The following is a 22,345-nucleotide window of genomic DNA, read 5'->3' on the forward strand; positions in this document are numbered from 1 at the left end:
TCAAGTATCAGATAAGCAAACAGGAGTGCTTAGTAAGATGCATCATTAATTCATGTGTTCCTCTAAGAAATGTGTACTGCTATAATTAATAACAGAAGCACAGACCCACAATAGCTGCTCTCTGCATGTAAATAGAGTTCTGTTTTGAGACAAAAACAGATGCATTGCTTGACTCTGCAGTTGTTATGCCAAATAAGCAACAATTTAGTGTTTGGGTTCCCCATTCCCTTTGTTTTTTTTTGCTGTCTAGGGAGTGTAGGGTATTTTTTGTTTTTGTTTTCTTTTTGTTTTTTAATGAAAGGCCTAACATGTTTTCCAGTGTATTCATATTTCTCAGGGCAGCACAGCATAGCATCCATTTTGAAACAGCTTCAGGTTGAATTAGAAGACTTTAGAAGAAATAAATAAATAAACAGAAAACCACAAACTATACCATAGCTACATTTCAATAACTATGAGAGAGTAAGAACTTCTGTTTGTAAAGAAAATTTAGTTCAAAACAAATCAATGAAAATCTTCAAAGCCAGGTTCAACGCTGGTCGTCAGCACAGACTTGGGCAATCATTTTTCTTTTTCTGCTTTTCCTTTCTTAATGAGAAAAAACGATGTCTACAATGTTCATTTTGCCCTTCATTAGGGCTGTGAGAACCTGTATATGATACATAAAGTTCCAGTCCACGGGTATCACTGCTGTGTTATTCACAGCTCAGAATCGTTAACTCTCATCATTTCATTTATCCATCCAAAATTAAAGATGGAGGTTAAGACAACTTAGTTTTTAAACACTGACATTTTTACCCAAGCATCTCACCTTTTTTTTAAATGCCATCTAGTAAAGAATTTCAAAGGGCTTTGCTTCTTTAATGAGGCATTAAAATACAGTCATACGACAAAAAAGCAACTCTACTAAGTCTCTTAAACCCCTGGACTTACATTATCAGCTTTTATGTGCCTGTCAACACTCAACAGTAAGAAGCAATGGTTTGCTCTTTGCCTCGAATTTAAAAGCCAGCTAAACTTCCTCCCACTTTCCTGCTGAGAGCTTTAACTCCTTGCAAACTGTCAAAGCTTTGACACTTCAGCAGCAGATAAATCTACAACGTGATGCAACGGCCAGGTGTAGTCTCAGTCAGCCACTGGCCACTAATTTACTGCTGGCCATTTTATTCATCTCACAAAAGTAATAAACTAGAAATATTCCCCCCCCCGCCCCCACCTCCACACACACACACACACACCACTTGCAAAGCAGTCCTTTTAAATAGGTGCCACCTCTGCCAAAAGAACTATATACAGTTAACTTGTAACTTGAAAGAACAGAAACATTTAGAATTGTAGAGATGTCAAGGTATGGCTAAAATGCAAAGGAATTGCCAACCCAGAAGCTAAAGATGCAGTGTTTTGCAATAAAAGTGCAAAATACTGAATACTGAAACTTTTTACCCAGAACATTTCCCTGAACATCCACAGCCTGGATGTGGCATTCAGTCTAAAAGCTCACTGATGTAAAACCCATTATTAATCTGTTTTACAAAGGTGCCACGCTAAGTGCACCTGTGGAAGAATATGAATTGGATGACTTGCTTAGTAGAAAATGGGAAGTTCACAGCCAGGAAGCCCTATATTTTGTTCAGTATAAGCTAAAATATTTACACCATTATCTCATTATACAGAAAAACAATGACTGCAAAGATAAGCTATGCTTTACAACAGTAAAATGAGATACACACTTATAAAGGGATCCTTGAGATAGTACACTTAGCAGCAGCATAGTGAAAAGTGATCCTTTCCCTTTTCTCCTTTTTCTTTCACGCTGTAACTCCATAGTATATAAAACCCCTATTTAACTCTCCTAACCTTGATAAGGACTTGAACCCACTTTCATTCAAATCAATGGAAAAAGATCTCATAATTAACCTCACAGATGCATGACTGAGGCACTGAGTGGCAAAGTTACAGGACAGCATTGTAGTAACTAATTTGTGAAAATATTTGTTATTTTTTACAATAGGAAAAAAAAAAAGCTTCTCCCTTACGATAGAAAACGTACACTAGCTTCACCTAAAGTTCATTTGGTTTTGCTGAGAGCTCACAACACTGAGACAGCTCTCATATCCTTCCTACTCCAGGCATTTTCTGGGGCGGTGGCTACAAGGTGCTATGCAGAAGTTACAAATGCTTTTATGATTTTAAAGTAGGGGAGGAAGGAATTAAAAAAAATAAAAAAATATCTGAGGTTCTGCCAATGTTGGCATGCTTCCTCTTTCAAATACCTTAAATACAGCCTGGCACAAGAGTTTCTTTTATTGCTAAAAGGACTTCAATGGGCTTCAAATGCCAAACGAATCCCTTGACTCACTGTGTCGAACCCCAAGGGAAGCATTTGCCAGCAGGAAAAATATGAACAAGAATGCCAAAAGTTAAAAAGCTAAGTTGGACTGATTCAGCATTCAGATCAAACAAACTACAGTTCTTCCTAGATTATTAACAAGTGCTCCAAGCGACTGGGGGCTCTGACGCAGACAAGAACCTGCACATCACAGGCATTCCAGGAAGCCTGGTTTGCCTATGCTGGAACAAAACCATTGCAAAATATCTGAGCCTTCCTGATTTAAAAGCATGCCGCCTCTCGTTGTCTCTCTGTCCATAAACATGCACAAGACTGTTAGGCACAAAATACTTCCTTCAGCAAGGTTAGGATCAGCAGAAATTTATCCTGAAATTCTTTCAAATCCTTTAGAATCCGTAGTAATTTTTTTAAAGCTGTTCTAACAAGTAGTATTGTACACAAGACATGCCTTTCACAAACTCAACAGACAACCAAAATAATGAAAAAACAAAACAGACACAAGAAGAGACAGTAAGTCTTCTCACCAGCCGCAACTTCAAATACAGATTTTTGGAGATGGAAGAAGGAAGATAATGATGCTTCAAGCAACCGTAACAGGAGATCTTGTCAGTTTAAATGGGCTGGAAAAGAGCTTTTTTAACTAAGCATATAGTATATGCAGACAATACTAGCAAAAGACAAAGGACATATGAACCATACAGGGGAAGATGGGAAAGAGAAAGGGCCACTGTCATCCAGCTTTCCTTTTATTTAAAGATGTTTAATAAACAATTAATAAAACTTGAGACATATGGATAATATAACAGATTAGAAATAACAATTTTATCCAATGTAGGTGCTTCGGGTGAAAAAATTCCCCATACTTTTTCATGTACGCTTCAATGTCTGAAGTTATTGAAGATTGCTAATTTCTGAATCTTCCAGACATAATGGTCTTTGTCACTAGGCAGGTGGCAGATAGTCCTGCAGATATCAAAAACTGTCTCTGTGCTGTCTATAAATAAATAGTCCCCATAACCATGCTTTAAACTGTCCTAAGTATGCCATGTTGTCTGTGCAAACACCACAACTCCAATGCACAGCTGAATTTTCTGTGGGGTTATAATGTATTTATTACTGAAAAATCTCACAGAAAAAAAGTATTGAGTCTTAAAAGGAAGCCAGCTTGCAACATAGCCAATATAAACAAAAAATAATTCAGGGTAATTTCAGACTCGACGTTTGCCCAAGTCCTCTGGCAACTTTTTTGTGGTTTTGCAATCATTTCCTATAGCCACCTTTCACTGCTGTTCTGAAGACCTGCACAAACACGCTGGGGAGAAGAAGTGACCAGTTTTCCAGAGAAAGCTGTGAAGATAACTGTGACCTTGACTTCATATTATACACGTGGAAGTGATTAAAAAAACTTGGCCAGAAAGTTAAATGGCACTAGTATAGTTCTATTACCAATCACTATGTTTCCTATGGTAACAAAAGGTAAAATAGTTTGGCACAAGTAGAGATATTTAAATTAAGAGTGCGCATTGAAGACCATTCTTACCAAAAGTAACTTCTCCTTTGCCAGTCTTGTCAAACAGCTGAAAGGCTACTATGAACAATGCATCTGGAGCACACAGGACTGATTCAAATGCCACAAACTCTTGAAAGGATATCAACCTGAAGGAGGAAGGAAAAAGCGAGAGCTATGAAACCAGCTGCCTGCAGAAAAGAGAAACACAATATAACACGGGTTATGCAAAAGAAGACAAAAATGCACACAAGTTGTTATCAACAGGGATTAAAACTTATCCTAAAACGCCCAATCGCCAGCACTGTTAGGAGCCCTTTACGTTGCTAGATGGAAATGACTCGGTTGAAGGAGGAGCTGTTCTGCTTAGCAAGTCACAACAGGACATAAAATCAGCCGGGTGCTTAGTGTGGCTACTCACCTCGGCTTTAATGCCTACCTGAACTGCCTCTGGGGGAGCCTGCCTCCCTCCAGCGCCGAGCCAGCCAGCCAGGATATGAATAACTTCCCCTGGGACTCGGGATTTGGGGCTTTTGGAAAGCAAATCCATTCGAGACCTACATGCTGCCACTCACTCCTGAAGGAAAGGACTGGGGTGAGCTACCCGTTTGCTAGCACATGTTAGTCACCCGTGGCAGCCCTCGAGTGCTGCGTGTGGAGTCACGGGTTTCAAGCAGCAGTCTGCACAGCCTGCCTCTGCCCAAGAGCACTTCAGTCAAATTCGTCGTCGTAGCCAGCTTCCCAAGACACCCGTGCATTAGCAGAGCACAGATAAAAGCAGAGGTGCCTTTCTTTAGGATAGTTAATAAGCAGAAATACATAATTAGGCAACCTGGCATCGTTTCCAGCAGTAGGTTTGATGCAGCAAAGGCCTTGAGCAGTTTTAATTTCTCTGGGTCACGCCCAGGAGTTTAAATGGAGATCAAACTCCTTTTCTTACAGGGACAAAGGCTAACCACTCTTCTGTTCGCTGCTTCTTTAATGACTGGGTTGTACGGCTCAAAATCATCTTCAAATGTGTGGCTGCAGGGCCTGCTGCCAGCCAGGGAGCTTTAGGACTGCCCTCTCTCTGGGCTGCTGTATGTCAGGGCAGCAAGCGCGCGGCTTTAACGGCTTCGCAAGGCAGTTAAGTACCTAGGGAATGAAGATTTCTTTCCAAGATTCACAAAATTCAGTGCATCAAACGTTAAGAAACAAAATTATTATTATTATTATACTTTAAAAACTAGCAACATCCTCAGGACTTTCACTCAAAATGGTACTGCGGCTGGTTCCACAAAAACTTCCACTCGGTATGCAGTAACAGCAAAAAGTGCTGTGTTTGAAGAGGCTGAAGCAGGCATTTTTTTCATCCCACCACATTAAGATGACCCAGGGCTGTACACCCATTCCCAGCCACCCTGTCTCGAGGGAATTATTTTTTAAGTCACAGAGAAGTGTGCTTGCTGTCAGCAACTAGACAGCCACAGCGTACCATGAGCTGATTTCCATGAAGAACATGAAAATCAGAGAGGATGAACAGAAGAGTACTATAAAAAAAAAAAAAAGCATAGTATAGAAAAGGTCAGAAAAGCTGTTCTGCTTTACCTTCCTTGACATACACACACTAAATAAAAGTGAAAATAAAAGCATATGTAGAGTCAGAAATACTCTAACAAATAATTAGCTTTGGAAACTTGCCACCATAAGTAATTATGTAGCAAGAAAAATAAATAAAAAGAAACCTCCTCAGGTACTCTTAATATTAAACTCACAACTGATGATGCCAATAAACATATAGGCATGCCTTAAGTTTTACTGGCAAAGAAGCCAATGACTTACTACTTGAGCACACGTTAACACATGGGCAGGCTGCTAAGTCATTTATTTCAAATTCCTGAGGAGCTCTCAGTACCACCAACTGTGAAACCCAGAACGTGCTGCAGATACTCAGTCTTTATAAGGCAGAAAACTTCCATCTCTCCCAAACCAAAAGGCTTTATTTTTTTTTTTAAAAAAGGCAATATTTCATTTAAGTTTAAATCTACACATCACAACCTACTTAGTTTTGCATTTACACGTATCTGTTGTTACTATGTGACTTTGAGGTTATAAAAGCTCATTATTATCCATTATTATTTGTTACATAGCTGGCAACTTCCACAACAGCAGACAGATACAAAGCACTGAATGCTTCTGTCCCAAATATTATAAAGCCCAGACAGGAGGAACAAAATAGCAGGCAACAAGACTCTCAAATTGGATTGCTTAGAATTTAAACTATCTGCCAACACCGATTTGATACAGCTGCTGTTTGTGTGAAACCACAACCAACCTATGTCCTTATCAACACATCCCAGCACGTGCAGTGATCATAAGACAGCACCCTTCCCAGCGGAATCCCAACGCCACGCTACGAGCACATCCTATGCCATTACGCCTGGATTCGATAAGGACTCCAACACTGCTACAGTATTTTATACTGGTAGAAGCATTCTTTGTCAGTTCTGGCAAGTAATAAACCCCCCTAATAAGTCAGAGAGAGATGATGAAAATAACCCCGTATCCATTTTTAAAAACAATTATTCATAGCCCTAGGAAGATTAAAAGTGTACAAATTGTGTGGTTCTTGCCAGACTATTAAAGAAGAGACATTAATATCTGCTGTGCCAGCTGAATTCAAATTAACCCAATTTTTACATGTTAATTAAACCAGCTATTTTCTTCTTATTGTATTTTTGCTCCCTAAGTAGACTAGCCTGCTAGTGATTCCCAACAGATCTATTCTAACAACAATGACGTATTCATTTACTTCTATTATGACCATACAATACAGTAACTGAGCAGTAATTTTTCACAGTCAATTACACGTGTGATTCTTAATGCTTAAAGATGCTGAAATAATGTGTACTACATAGCCATATGCTCACTTCTCTATACTGCACAAGGGTAGTTGCCTGGGTAACACATTTTCTCTGTGGTTTAGCATCACCCTTTTGGGTTTAGCATAACCCTTCGCTGAATATCATTAGGTGTCATTAAACAGCACATATTAACATGGACTTCAATATACTACTTAAGAGTTATTTTATCTACCTAAACAAGGGCTCATTTCTGTTACAAAAGTGGAGAAAAGCCTAGCGATTTTAACAGCGCAAAGAGAGGAAGCTGAAATGTTTACAAAAAATTTACTTTGGTGTTAAAGACATCCTACCCAACTGGTTAAGTCTTTCTTCACCTTCATGACCTCATTAACAGTGCCAACATTGCACAATTTATTCAGGAAGACTGAAAGACTGATATTTTAAAAACATCCACACACAAGAGCTACAAGCCAAAAACAACAACAGTGTTATGGTGCAACACGACTGTTATTTATTATTCCCTCCTTTCTTCCAAACTTCACTGGCACTCGTGCCCACAGTACCGGGGCACCACGCAGGTGTAATCCTTTTCCACCAGATGAAGTACGCACGTAGCCATAGAAGGAAAAAAAAAAAATTACCCACTGCAATAATACATACAAATGCAATGATGAAGAGGTTTCTTCAGAAATCAATGCATATGTTTCTACTGTATCAGCAATTTGAACATGATAACATAATAGGACACAAATTGAAGCTACATCTATTATTTTATGCTGCAACCTAGGTAAACTAAGTACAGTGTAAATTGGTACATTAGAGAATAAATTTATATCCAATAATAATGGAAAATGCTGGCATTTCCAAGTGTTATTCTTGAATAGTTTGTCCTTTCTAAAAATAAAACATATAATGTTTCTCAGTAAAGTGTTAGTTACTACAGTCCAAACAGAGATGTGCAGTAAATACTTATTTTGTTAGACAGATGTTTAAAAGTACAGCAAAAGACTGGAAAGCAATATGTTACAGTAGGCAAGATGGAAAATGCCTGGCCTGTTGCTGATAGGCCTTGATAAAGCCATAGTACTTAGGTAAGTTACTGGTCCAGCTGAAGCCAAGTGAAGCATTTTTCAAAGTAAAATTAGGAATGAGAAGCCTAAGATCTGGATCTAAGCAAGGCTCTTAAATCTGCTTCATGCAACCTACAGCCGTGTGATATAAGACTCTTTCAAAACCTGTGTGATTACCGTCCCACTGCTTTGAAATGCTTCTCTGGACATCAGCAAGAAAGGTATTCATTCCCTTTTCTTAACGGAAACCTTAAAAAGACGCCCCAGTAAGAGGCGAGAAGATAAGCCCACCTCCAAATATTCCTGTGCCCTGACTTAAGATGGAGACGAGCCTTGCTCCCATGGCAACAGATACTCACCGAACGCCAGAGTCTGCCTTTGCGAGGTCTCCTATCTTTGTCACGCCAACAGCAAATCCTGTATGCACTGTCAAATCCTTAACTCCTGGCAGTGCAGGAACTGTGCTACAGCTACACAAGAGATTTTGCCCATGGCAACCAGCGAGATCACGTGTAAAAGATACCGTTCTCTGCTCGCGATTTTCTCTTTCTAGTTCAGGTCTCTGAGGAAAAATATGCAAGAAGCAAATTCCCAGTGTTGCGCCCATTTCACCTGCCTAGTCTGCTCTCTACCACTCTTATACCACAGAATTTACAGAACCTGTTAAACGCTGATCACTTGCTAAGTAATCGTATCTGGACGAGAGAAGAAACGAAGCGTGAAGTTCATTTCCATGTCCATCGTTCACACTGAAGGACTTCTTCAGTTCTGGAGTAAGCCACCCTCTACCAATCTGTGTGTCCTACTAACAAGTCCGTAGTTCTCATGCTGTCTGCCTTTCACCCACGTGAGTTACAGACGTCAGTATTTCTCACTGACTACACTTGGTATCTACACATAACTTCTCAGCAGAATGAAAAGGAATTAAAAACCGTATTAACAAAGCCAGGAACAACGCTGGTGATTCTGGGCTCGGACTCTGCTCCTTCAGAACAAAACCAGGGATCCCCTACAGTGCAAATACACTTATAAAAGTACTGTAGCCGTATTTTCAGTACTGCACTACTTTAAGCCATTAACACTAGAACAAAATTAACTTCTCAGTGCTATTGCAAGCCACCTTCTTTTTTCTACTAGAAAAAAAGCCGAAGTATTGAGCAGACTCTAATGACCTTAACACTGACCAGCCTCACAAAAGCAGTTTTGTACTTCACTTTAAAACCAGAACCTCTGGACTGCCAAGCTGGAAAGAATTCAAGAGAAGACCAATAGGTCCTGTTGACATTCTTAGGGGATTTCATTCTAGCAACCAAAAAGCAAGTTGTCCCTGCTTCCGATGATCACTCTAAGAAGTACTTTATACCCCACCAGCACAAGGTACAAATGTCTGGCGACACGGCAAAAAAAAATGCTACAGTGCCAGATTAGAAAGATGAACGCTAATCAGTTTCTGAACTTGCTCCCTTCTTTTACATAGTAGTGTAGCAGCTAAGCAAGAAGATGGCCTGAATACCAGAAGAGACTCTTCCAAAATTGTGGTAGGAACATGCAGTCCCGTCACTGCAGTCTGGACTGCAGAAACAATCCTTACCCATGGCAGAAAGTGGCAATTAGAAGCTTCAATACTGCACGACAAAAATGCAAAACTCCTGCAGCATCACACCAAATTACAAAATCCCAACCTGTCAACAAGTTCACATAGGCTACAGCTTTATATTTTGCTCATTCCGACACCAGCTTCTGCTTGTGAGGGAGGTCCAAATTACACGGCATGTATTATACTCACAATCGTCTTACTACAAAATTGATTTGAATCTGTGCAATCTAGAAAATGCGGTTTTACAGACATCAAACCAAAGGAAGAAATCTGAAAAAAAGCTTAACGTTTTCTGTCAAACACTATCTGAAGCCACCACTTTCTTGCTGCCATTATGCCAACATTACCAATGTGACCTTTTACAGGATTCTTTTGCCACGGATAACAATAATTACATTGACTTGTCTACGAGGTTTAAGGTGCGCAGCTGCCAAATACCTGAGGCTGCCTGAGCAGAAAAGAGAACAGAGAAACTATTTTAAAAGTTCTCAGTTATGCATGCATCTGTTCCCTAGGAAGCCTGCATTCTCTAGTCATGCTTTATTTATCTCACATTTTACTCTCTGCAACCACTGATATGAGTCATGCCTGAAGTTTTCTGGTTTCTAAAAACACCACAACTACAGACTTTAAGTCCATAGCTAATTATTCTAAAGTTTCTCTTAAGATACTTTGAAGGCAGGATTCAAAAAATGCATTCATATGGGCGAAGAGACAGCTTGCCTGGGCAAGTACCAGAAGCAAAAGCTAGGGTTTCATTAAAGAAGAGGGGAGGAAGACGGAGGGGTAGCTAATCTTGCCTATTGGCAAAGTCAGCCTTTCAAATGCAAGCCATGTGCAACCAACTTCACTGCTGTCATCCCATGTTTGCGAAGCGGCTCACTAAATAGCGTTGTTGTTCCTCCTCCGTCTTGAGGAAAAGCAATGGCAAAAACCTTTAACAATGCTACGTCAAACCAAAGTAGAGGCACTTTTTTGTTTTCTATGATCTCTTCCTACATCATCTAAACTTGTATTGGATTGTTATTTGAATGTGTTTGTGACAAATACATGAAATAAACAGAGACAGAAAGACTCATGGGCAGAAAGGAAAGCAGAAGTTATGGGAACCAGCCAACAAACATGAAAGGTTCAATGAATTAAAAATACACAGTAGACAAAATGGTTTGTTCAGCTAAATGCTACAGGCAGCCCAAAACATTGTTTCTACTCCTTCCACTTTAAAGATGCTGTATTCCTTTATGTATTTGCAGGCAAACAAACATCAAAACAAAGTAAACAAAACAAAACAAACAAACAAAAACAAGAACCACCAGCCTTGTGCTTGAAGGAATGGTTTTATATTTTATAAATGAACAACAAAGAGAAAGAAAACAAACAAACAAACAGAAAACTTACCCATCTTTTGTCTGATCCACCACTCCCGCAAGGAGCTGTACAGTGTTTGCATTAGGCACACCATCTCCAATTATCTTCAGGTACCGAGTGACAAAGTCATTAGGAGACATGTAGAATTCTCCATTCTTCTCCACACTTGCATACTGTTAAATGAATACAACATTTGGTGACTCAAGTGCATCTTTCTCCAGGCACTTTTACTGCCACTATCCAGAGTGCCCAGCCAGCCCCAGGCTTACAGCAGGTAAAGACCATTCTGCTGTGAAGAACCTAAAAACTGCACCAAAGCAGGACAGACAAAGTGGGGAATACTAAAACAGCCAAAGGCTTTGCTTCCCAGCCAGGAGAGTGGCAGCTACATTATTTGTTTATTGTCTCAACAATTTCACCATGTTTAGTCTAGAAACAGTTAACACTCCAGTATGGATTGATTTTTTGTTACTGGTGTTTTTTGAAGTAGAACAAGAAACACACATGCATTTGCAAACATGCATATGGCACTTCAGGTCCACTGAAACTGCAACAACTATGGGACATTCCACCGTATTTTACTCATCTGAAACGACTCCTTCGTGTAGCCATTCTATTTTGGCATGAAAAGGTGGGCTTACGCCTGAGAAATGACTTTGCTGTGCTAGTGGAGTAAATGATCCCACAAGAGTGTCCACCTGGGGGTGCTGTTTTGGAGCAACTCCAGCACACCAAATTCAGCTGCTGCTAGTCCCTAAGTAAAGGAAAACCTACAGCTACTCCTCCTTGGTTGAACTGCTGAAAGAAAGGAGGTCAAAGAAAAGCGATTTGCAGAAAAATGTAAGAGAAAACAAGAACCTGGAAATGGCAGTTTAGCACAATGCACAAATAAGAGGAGGGAACACTGCTGGCAGTGGCACAGTATCCGATACCAGGTACTGGCATAGTACTCCAGATACAGTGTTCAATATATCCAAGAGTATTTGCTCCCAAGGGAGGCCTCCAGTAACAAGTTACATACTCCTTTTCGTTTATATTAAAATACTTTGAAGATAATGCGTAAATAAAATTGCCTTTTGTACCACTCTTACCCTGATTCCTCAGCCTTCCCTCAAATTTTAAAGCTCTCACCTTCTGCAGAAAAGCAAACTTGAAATCAACCCTAAATATTTTTTGAAGGAAGGGAAAAAAATAAGGACAACAACTAAGACAGAAGAAGAAGGATAACGTAATCTAAAAACATTAGCAGAACTGTTTGTTAGCTTCAAGGGAAAGGTCCATCCCAGGATAACAAACAAGCACTGAAAACAGCAAAGTAACTTGTTAATTCCTCTAGCATTTTTAAGGTAGGATAATAAACCATTTTTGAAGCTCCCCACAGAGCATTATGCACACCAAAGTAATAAATAAATTAGTTGCCTATTGATATTTTGTAGCGTACTTCAAAGCCATGTGTTTTGTTTTACATTGCTGTGCCTCTGCTAAGGGAAGGAAACTGCCAGTTTTCATTTCACAGAGCCACGCTGGTGCCTGCCGAGTGCCGTTATACCTGCAGTAGGCATATAACTCTCAGAGGGATGCCAGAGTGTAACAGTAAGTAGATTATTTTCTTCTAGTGCTATATAAATACAGTCTTCAGGTACGGCAATATCTCCAAGGATCAAGGCTTCAGAGAAGCAAGCCCAAACAATACGTAACTTGCTTTGGCATCTCTATATTGGTTAGCATTTAGGGATACACGTTTCAATAGACACTGTTCACCAGACAAGCTTTCTAGCTGATACACTGTAAGGAATTTTCAATTGTATACTTTTACAAGAACTAGCAGATCAATTGATTTCAATGTAATCATTTGCAGGAAGACAGAATCTTTCAGAAACCCAGCTTCAAAAACTTTTAACACAGCTGCTATTGAGAAACAAATCAAATAAGTCAGACAGTCTACGCTTCTATATTTCATTTTTTTCTTCCAGGCTAACCCCCTGCTAGGGCACTCAATAACAGAAAACAGCACAAGGTTTCAGTGTCCCCCTGTTTCTTGTCATTGTGATTTACTCAAGTGTATTTGAAATCCAATCACGTTCTCTATACTACATATAGAAAATGACCTTGGAAAATGTCAGCTTGATCACTTTCACTAAAATCTAATCTCTTAGGGGTTATGGTAGAAGACTTTGAAAAAGTAAGCTTACTCTTGGAAATTATCATAACAAAAAGAGAAAAAAACATCAATTCTATTGGTTTTGGAGGAGAGACATTAAAAAAATGGTTCTTTACAATTGTATTTTTCCTCACTTTGGCAATTATACCCACAGAGAATTTTATATTATACAATAGTACTTAATGGCTTTTTGGTAACTTATTTCCATACATTTTAGATACTCAAGTATTAACCAGTTCAACCCCATTTTAAGTAAGATTTGCAAACATTTTATTGGGATTTTGATATATTTCAAATACTAGAAGTTTATTGTAATCAACTGTATTGAAACTGCTAGCCTCATCTTTATTTCTACACAGTGGGCACATTTCCTATCTGGAAATCTTATTTTCTAACTCTTAATTGAAGTAGAAAAATGGCTGTCAAGTTATTTTATAAGTGAAGATCCCACACTCTGGAGAAGCAACTGTATTGGCCTCACCACTCATCTGAAGCAGCTTAATTAATACTCTGGCCGTAGCTTACATGTAGAGCACAAACCAACATACCTCACTCACTCGTCCTTCCTTCTCAGTGAACAGCATGACAATTTCTGTACTGTGCTGAACAAACTGCATACTTTATGACTGTACTCACTGAGACCCCTACTTTTCAGAGAAAACTAGAAAGACGAGGAGCTAGAGGTGGCAGTTAGTGTGCTAACCCTCTGCCAAACTCCTCACATTCCAGGAGGGACCGGTCTTCTCTCTGCCACGTTAATCCCCTTCCTCAATGCTGCCATCTTCTTGAGTCTACCCCGTCTGCCTTTTATATGCCTTGGTCTTGCTTTTCCAGTACTGACCTATGAAAATCCCATTCTTTTTCAACAGTCTTTTGAGTCTCCTGACAGATAGCAGTTCCAGGGCTTAATAAGTTAAATCTCAGCTTTCCCAACTGCAAATCTAATTTCAGAGCTATAAATACTGATAGTATATGATAAAACTATAAATACTGACAATATACATAGTGACACCTACACATACTGTTAATAATAGATCACAAGGGCCAATGGAAAACATGCCAAGAAGTGCAGGGAGACTGAAGTATGACACTGGAGAGATGGAAGGAGGAGGGTTTAACTCAGAAAGGTATTAGCTCTCTCAGGCACTTAACCCTTTCATAAAAAAATAAAAAATAAAATCAGATACAAGAGCTCTCTGCAGCACTGTGGCACTTACCTCACGTACGTATTCTTACCCCAACTTCTTTATTTTTCTTCATATCAGAGTACTAAACTATTTTTGGCACTGTACTAATAAATCTTTGTAGGGTTAGGAATATTTCTTTAAATTTAGGAAATGGGTCAAAGAATGCCTTATTCCAGTAAAACCTTATAGCACACTTCTCCAAGTAGACAAGGCAAGGACACGACATTTAATCACTTGCATACGTCTATAGCAGGTCAACACAGAAGGGATTTTAGTTAACAAATAAATAGGGCCGCCACTTCAAAAGGTGATCTTCCCAATACTTCTACAGACTAGAGAAGCAGGAATAACCCTGACTGAGGGAAGACAGCAAGGATGGGAGAAGAAAATTTACCAAATGGTCTAACAGCAAGGTGTCTACACTAACATTTTACCACATGTAGGAACAATACTGAAACTCCCACCCCATTCTCTGAACAATGCGTTTTTTTCTCTAAGATAGTAATACTTCTTCTGAGTCAATACAATAATCACTCAGGAATGTATCTGACTTCTTGGTGAGCATTGTTCAATTCTGATAATGGTATTTAAGTCTAACATGGTAATAATACAGTGAATGATTAATGGTTGGAAAAACTATCAAGAGTTGTATGCGGCAATAAAGGAGCAAAAGATATGAAAAATTTAAGCAGAAAGAGTAAAATATTTACTTTATACATACCTTCAAAAATATTGTTTTCAACTCAGCTGGATCAGCTCTCTTGGTTAGAGCCACCTACAAGTAAATACAATTATATTAATATCCGTAATTTATAGAAAAGATGTCAAAGTGTCATTTAACAGAAAGAATTCAAACAACAGAATAAGTGATGAAAACAAATTTTCACCTTAGATAAATTAGCTACTGCTTTAGCCGGTCATATTTATTTTACTAATTTCACAGTTATGCTAATTTATTCAAAATTTTTGTTGTAGCTGCTTCCCTCCTGCAGCTCTGCAATTCTTAAACAAGCACATGTTAGTAAGTCATACAGATATCCAAGCATCAAATCTTTTCAACATCCCTCCCAGCTGAAATTCAGCATTATACCATCTTTACCATATAGCTTCTTACACTTCCAGCATCCTTCATCTAAGAACTTCAGAGTACCACATGCAGCCCCCAGCTGACAGATGGCAAGAATAAAATACTCAGGCTTACTAACCTGTCCAGGAAAGCAGCTCCCTAAAAGACTGAATTCCAATGTAATTACTTGTTTTATTGGTACACCTACCTCCTACTTCCAACCTTTTAAATTATTTAAACTTACAGCGTAGACATTTTTGAAAGTCAGAAAGCACCATGTCTAGATTTTCTGCAGATCAGACAACCAGTCACTTACAACTAAAACACAAAATAATTAGAAAGGTTTTGCTGGTGTGTGTGCTTTTTGTGTTTGTCTTCCCAAAACAATCAATTAAAGAATATTGTATATGTACTACGCAGTAAGCCCAACAGGCTTATTTTCTTCATGTACATACCATGCCATCCATTTGCTGTTTTTGGGCAGTAAGTGGATTCATCCCTTCAGTCTGTGCCTGCTATAGAGTTTCCCATTCTTTCTTCAAGATAACTTGATAAAACCTTGCTTGCCAACATAAAAACCATCATCTGACAGTCAACTCAGCACATCAATCTATTTCTAATCCAAAAAAATTACTGTGTAAGCATACCTGGATTTTCAGAAAACTTATCAAAACATCTTTAGTGGGGAACAAAGAGCCAAAGGGCGAGACACAAAATCTCATCCTCACCTAACAATTAAACATCAAAAGGTTTATCAATAAAACATGTCTACCTACTTTCTGGGCTTTCTAAAGCAAAAGTAAACTGTAAATGTGGATGTACAAGCTAGACTGCAAGTGCACTTCCATACTAGGCTACTGATGCAAACGACAGAAAGGGAAAATAAAAGTCTGTACAGCAGGATTATATCCTCACCCATAGAATTATTGAGGGATCTTTACTATGGTTTTCCTCACCCTAAATGGGTCTTTGAAAAACTAAAAAACAAAAGCCAGAAAAAATACCAAAATAACATGGAATATTTTAAGAAAACTATATGAAAAGGGATTCTTATATGTACTTTAAAAGAAAGAAAGAAAGAAAGAAAAATCACACCTGAAGTTATACCAGGACTTGACTGACAAAATCCATAGCTGGAGTTCTGATCCTGCGTTTGCACAGAAATCTGTGTGGAGGCAGTTGCAAAAAATCAAAGTATAATTGTGAAGCTGGGAAACTAAAAATGTGTATTTTCTACAGTACAAGCTGTTCTAAATATACTCAGTGTGTAATAAGCAGACATTTACTTTAACCCCGTTTGCAAAAATCCAGCACTCTAGAGGTATTGGGAGCTCTGTGGAGGGAAAAAAAAAACCAACACAACATTTCTATACTGCTGCAGCACTGAATCTTACCTCTACATGGGTAAACAAAAGATACCTCAAACATCTATACCTATTAAAAATACTATCAGGATCACATTTCATCACCTTAAAGTTTTACACTGTCCCAGAAATCTAAGCATAAAGAAACCAGGGATGAGAAGACCACAGGGATGAGAAGAACAAAGGAAAAGGGTACATGCTGATAATTGTACTTTCACTAATCTTTCTTTTGATTTCACTTATATCAAAAACCTGGGGAAACTTGAGACAAAAAACATGCTTACGGTCCATCTGCCATTTTTCAGCCCCCTTTTGGTTATATATATATATATATATATATATATATTTTGTTAACAGCAAGTTTCTTTGAAAGCATGTACTAAAAGAGAGGCTGAAGGCGGTCAGATCAGTGAATGCACAGAGGCCCAAGTGGTGGCTGCAGACCGTGGCTTCCCTGCACTTCCCACAACCTATTTCCACATTTTCCTATTTCCTGGGAAACAGGCGAGGAATGGGATGGCTACCACTCCATAACGGGTTTGTTAGTGCATCACCCACCAAACTGCTGCTTCGAAAGGTCTATGTGATCCCAAGCAAGGAAAAGATCCTCCATGACATTATGTCCCAGCTCAGAAAGGCTGATGCCAATGCAGCTCTACCAGTGCTAAGAGAAATACTGAATTCAGCCTTCCATCCACACTCTGCTGCGGGCTAAGCTCAGGCTGCATGCACGGACACAAGAACTGATCCTGATGCCGGACATTGCTAGCAGATTTCCCTTCTGGACAAGGTCAAAGCGCTGCTTTCAGGACCACTCTGAAAACTGCTCCCGGTTCTGCAAGCAGCTGAAGGAGAGCTTAGGAGCACCGCGAGCCAGCAGCGAGCTGAGCAGCACTGCCCCACAGGCACAAGCTGCTTCTCCTTCAGGTGATGTTTCATAATTCACACAGCTGGTCTTACATGACATGTTTTGTTACTGGAAGAAGGTATCTATTTTACTCTGTTTTCTCACCGTAAAGCCAAATCCAGCCTGGGATAAAACCAGCTAGGAGCTGATAGACGTGACATCTCTTTAATTGTGTGAGGAGGCATTTGATAGAACAGGCCTGAGGGAAATAAGGTTTGTTGTTGCTCTTCACAAAAAGATGTTTTGTAACAGACATTATCACTTGAGAAAAAAAAATACTTTTTATTACGTAAGGTTTAGTGAAGAAAGCTTTCCAACAACCAACATTTCTTTAAAAAAAAAAAAAAAAAGACAGCACAGCATACAGAAATTATAGCAAAGTCAGGACATGCTACAGAAGAGACTGGGCTAACTTACAGAAAACATCAACAGGGATTTTCATTCCTAAGGTGGATACATGACAGGTAAGAAAAACCAGCCAGCACTGCATACCACACACAGTATAGGAACAGAACTAAAAATGCCTAAGCTCTTCCATTTGCAGTACTGTTCAGCAAAGGGAGACACAGGGAGCACAGCGAAAGGGAAAGCTCTTTAAATGAGGGACAGCAACACACAGGTTGATTCGCATGCTGGAGCTGTTCGTATTCTTGGACTTATTCCACATGGATCTTAATTTCAGCCCATTTTCATAGAATCACAGAATGGTTTGGGTTGGAAGGGACCTTAAAGACCATCCAGTTTCAACCCCCTGCCATGGGCAGGGACACCTCCCACCAGACCAGGCTGCCCAAAGCCCCATCCAGCCTGGCCTTGAGCACCTCCAGGGATGGGGCATCCACAGCTTCTCTGGGCAACCTGTGCCAGCGCCTCACCACCCCCTGAGTGAAGAATTTCTTCCTTATACCTAATCTAAAGCTCCCCTCTTTTAGTTTAAAACCATTACTCCTTGTCCTATCACTACACCCCCTGACACAGAGTCCCTCCCCAGCTTTCCTGTAGGCCCCCTTATAGGCACTGGCAGGCTGCTGTAAGGTCTCCCCAGAGCCTTCTCTTCTCCAGGCTGAACAACCCCAACTCCCTCAGCCTGTCTTCACAGGAGAGGTGCTCCAGCCCTCTGATCGTCCTCATGGCCCTCCTCTGGACTCGTTCTGATAGATCTGTGCCCTTCCTGTGCTGGGGGCCCCAGAGCAGAACGCAGGGCTCCAGGTGGGGTCTCACGAGAGCAGAGCAGAGGGGCAGAATCCCCTCCCTCGCCCTGCTGCCCACGCTGCTTTTGATGCGGCCCAGGATACGGTTGGTTTTCGGGGCTGCAAGCACGTGTTGCTGGCTCACATTGAGCTTTTCATCCACCAACACCCCCAGGTCCTTCTCAGGGCTGCTCTCAATCCATTCTCCACCCAGCCTGTACTTGTGCTTGGGATTGCCCTGGCCCAGGCGCAGGACCTTGCACTTGGCCTTGTTGAACCTCATGAGGTGCGCACAGGCCCTCTTCTCAAGCCTGTCCAGATCCCTCTGCATGTGATCCCTTCCCTCCAGTGTCTCAACTGCACCACACAGCTTGGTGCCACCAGCAAACTTGCTGAGGGTGCACTCAATTTTCTCCAGTGGAGATCTTTTCTCCTTGTTGACTTATGCTCGATTTACATTGACATACTTTTTCAGACTCCCTTCCACCCTCAACAACAAATGAAAACAGATTCTTTCCACAAACATGTAACTGTAAAAGCAATGCAAGAAAACAGAACCCAAAATCAAGTAAAACTATATTAAGTTTCCAGTCAACTCTATTGATATATTTGCCATACATAAGACAGAAGGAACAAGTTAAGGAACAAGTTGTCAGATGGTATGTGATATCAAAAGGTACAAAAGGACTGTGCTTCACTCAGGAAAGAAGAATAACATGGGCAACAAGAAAAAGGACACGAAAATTAGAATTAATAATGCCAATATAGCATTATCCCAATGGTAAATATGAAAACATCTGAACTTATCATCATCATTGTAAAAAGATCACTTTAGCAGACACCATTTGGATGCAGAGAAGTGTAGAAAAGCAGAAAAGTGATAGGGATCCAAGAACTGGGATTTGCTACAGTATTACAGCAAGTCCCAGCAACAGGAAGTCCCAATCAAAGATTAAGAGAGAAACAGCTTTCTTCCTCACAGTTTAACTTCAACACAGCTTGGGTGGGAAGGAGAAAGTTGACGAAGGTGAAGATGCTCCTCTCTACCTCGTTGTCCTTAAAAGCTCCTGACTCCAAGCAGGTAAGAGGCTGGCGAGCAGCTCTTCTTCAAGCACAGAACTGGAGTTGTGGCAGGGCCGCCTCACTGCCGAGCTCAGTTTAATTAATTCTAGAGCACGCTATCTACAAGCACGTACTGAGAGATGTTTGCTGAAAGGCCTAAGAAATGATCACAGACGCTGGTAGCATCGTGTTGAAATTAGGAGTACTTTTTTTAAAGTACTTCCATTCTTAAACACGACTGCAGAACACGATGTGCTCTGCACCACTAAAAGTCCTCAAGCCAAGATTGAAACCTCATGTCTTCCAGAGATATTCTTCAGTTTCCTCACAAGTTATTGAGTCCACCTGTAAGACTTAAACACATGTGGCCCAGTTTACGTAAGAGGTCAGATTAGATCATCATAACCTTTCCTTCTGGCTAAAAGTGCACATATACACTCAAAATGTGCAGCTCCAAAGGAGATCAAGCCAGGGTTTGACCTTACATTCTTGTTTAAATGAATGACTGGAATATCAGAAACCAGGTAAAATGCAGCTACTCGCCAAGTCTGAATTCACACTAGAAGTCTCTTAATACTGTGTAAGTATTATGCTGAAACAACACCCAAGTTTTAATCTTGGTACATCTGACTTGCTTACATAGATGAGAAACATTCTTCTTCCACATTTCCACTAATGTTAACACAAACACACACAAAAACTCTTCTAACCTAGCAACTCTTTTTGGTCACTCTCCCTCATCACACACAGCATCATAAGCACTGTTCTGCACCAACATCTGTCAGGGCACTGTTTCTTATTTCAGCTTCCCCAGTCATCATTTTCCATTAGCCCAACATGTTTCTGCCTATTCTCACCTCAATAAAAGCACTGTCATTCTTTCTGCACAGACTCCAAGCAAAAGGACTTGACTGCGATCTGAAATGGAAAGCCATCTGTGCAGAATTCAGCAGTACTGGGAAGTCTGCAGGCAAGATGTGGACCAACTCACTGAGCAGGGAACCAGACAACCGCAAAGAGAGCTGGCACAGCATGCTGGATCAAAGCAACCCTCTCGCCAGACCTCCTTCACAGTACGCTGCATCTCTCTCCTAGGAAAATACAATCAGATAGCACTTGGTATACCTGTCCAAGGGTTAGGGTAAGAAGTAAAGTCAGAGAAGTTGATAAGTACTAAGCAGGTAGTCCTATTACATTCAGTCTGATCGGTGAGAACATGGTCAGCCTTGAGACAAAAAAAAATATTTTCTAAAAACAGCTTTCGTCCTCAAGAGTTGAACATACTGGGCTTACAGTTATATTCTGCAGAAGTGTAGGCTTACCAATCCAAGTAGCAGTTACTGTATATTCCTTTGTCTAGTAACACCTAAGGTGGGTCATCAAGCTAAGAAAAAGAATTGTTAACACTAATCAACAAAGTCTTCTTGGATTCTACAGGCTGATCTGGTATGCAAAGCTACCGACTAAACTCCTGAAACTGGAGAGTTGTGCTGAGCCTACCTCCCACCGTGCTGAAGGAGAAAAAACAATGCTAGCTGATAGAGACAGCAAATCTCAAGCCAAACTATTCTTATCCATCTTCAATCTGTCACAATTACAAATCTCTGGACAATTCCCAGTTCAGCTTCAGCACCAGGGTAAGTGGAAGCCTCACTTCCCCAAGTGCATCAAAGCTAGCAGATCTACTTTATTGGGCAATTACCCGCTACCTTTGATCCTACCTTCAAAGTCCCAAAGCAACTGCAGCTGGCTTGTTTGTAAGCTGGTTCTTGCACAAGGACATTCCCAATAAATGATAGTGTTTTTATATACAAACCGATCAGGGGACCAACATACAGTGAACATGCACCCATGAAAATGCTCGTCACCTTGCAAATACGTAACTTGTCCAGTTCCTCAAATGCTTCCAAATAAGTGCAGAAACAAAGGTGGGAGTAGTAAGTATCTTACAGAAAATTAGTACAAGAATTTCAAAGAATAGCTAACTATTTCTTTGTTAAAAGGCATTCAAGACTGTACTTCTGCAGGTTTCTTAAATTAAAGGCCTGAAAAACAGAAGGACCATACAGCTGGCCCAATATTAAGGTAAAAATAGCTAGGCACAATCATCACTCTGCAAAAATGTTTAGCAAAAGGGAAAAGCATCACAATGCAACCAGTACTATCCATTTCAAAATTTAAGCACATCCTAGAAGATACAGTTAGGAACAAACCGGACTATTAGTTGGTAGTCAGCCTTTGGACTAGGACAAAGAAGCAATTGCTGTAATTCCTATGATACAATGTGAAGTGCTATACTACAGTGAGAAACTGAAGCTGGAAACAACTCTGTGAAAAAATGAAATCTCTCTTCAGCTTTTCATGTTGCTAGGAGAGAAAGGTCAGCTCTTCCATCACTTTCTCCACCTACCATAAAGTGCTCATCAGTCCATCTTCTTCCTCAAAGCAGTATTCCGAATTGTCTCACACCTCTTCTACAACACATTTTTACTGGGATGATCTTCAGTATTGCGATCCAAAGATCCACAAGCAAGCTGTTTTATTATGGCATTACGTACTATTAACATTTCTCACTGACTCTTAAACTAGAGATCACCGCTCACTTGAACAAATGCAGTAATTGCACATGAGATATATCAGGGGTTCTTCAATAAAAACAATCAGTTTGTTTCC

The 22,345-nt window shown here is 40.1% G+C and overlaps 1 protein-coding gene across 4 annotated transcripts in view; it reads right to left on the reverse strand.

Annotated features, from left to right (window-relative positions):
* Positions 1-22,345, reverse strand: part of SLC25A13 (solute carrier family 25 member 13) — a 99,860-nt gene that overhangs the window by 60,749 nt on the left and 16,766 nt on the right. For 3 of the 4 annotated variants that reach the window (XM_066991743.1, XM_066991742.1, XM_048075438.2), the window contains 3 exons: positions 14,805-14,858; positions 10,766-10,908; positions 3,891-4,006 (listed from right to left, as the gene is read on the reverse strand). In XM_066991743.1, the coding sequence (XP_066847844.1) occupies positions 3,891-4,006; positions 10,766-10,908; positions 14,805-14,858 (313 nt within the window). Of the gene's footprint in view, positions 1-3,890; positions 4,007-10,765; positions 10,909-14,804; positions 14,859-15,604; positions 15,632-22,345 lie in introns of those variants that run through there. The other variant, XM_013183437.3, reaches the window with a different exon arrangement.

The sequence above is a fragment of the Anser cygnoides genome, chromosome 2 (assembly GCF_040182565.1).
Source record: "Anser cygnoides isolate HZ-2024a breed goose chromosome 2, Taihu_goose_T2T_genome, whole genome shotgun sequence".
Lineage (NCBI taxonomy): Eukaryota > Metazoa > Chordata > Aves > Anseriformes > Anatidae > Anser > Anser cygnoides.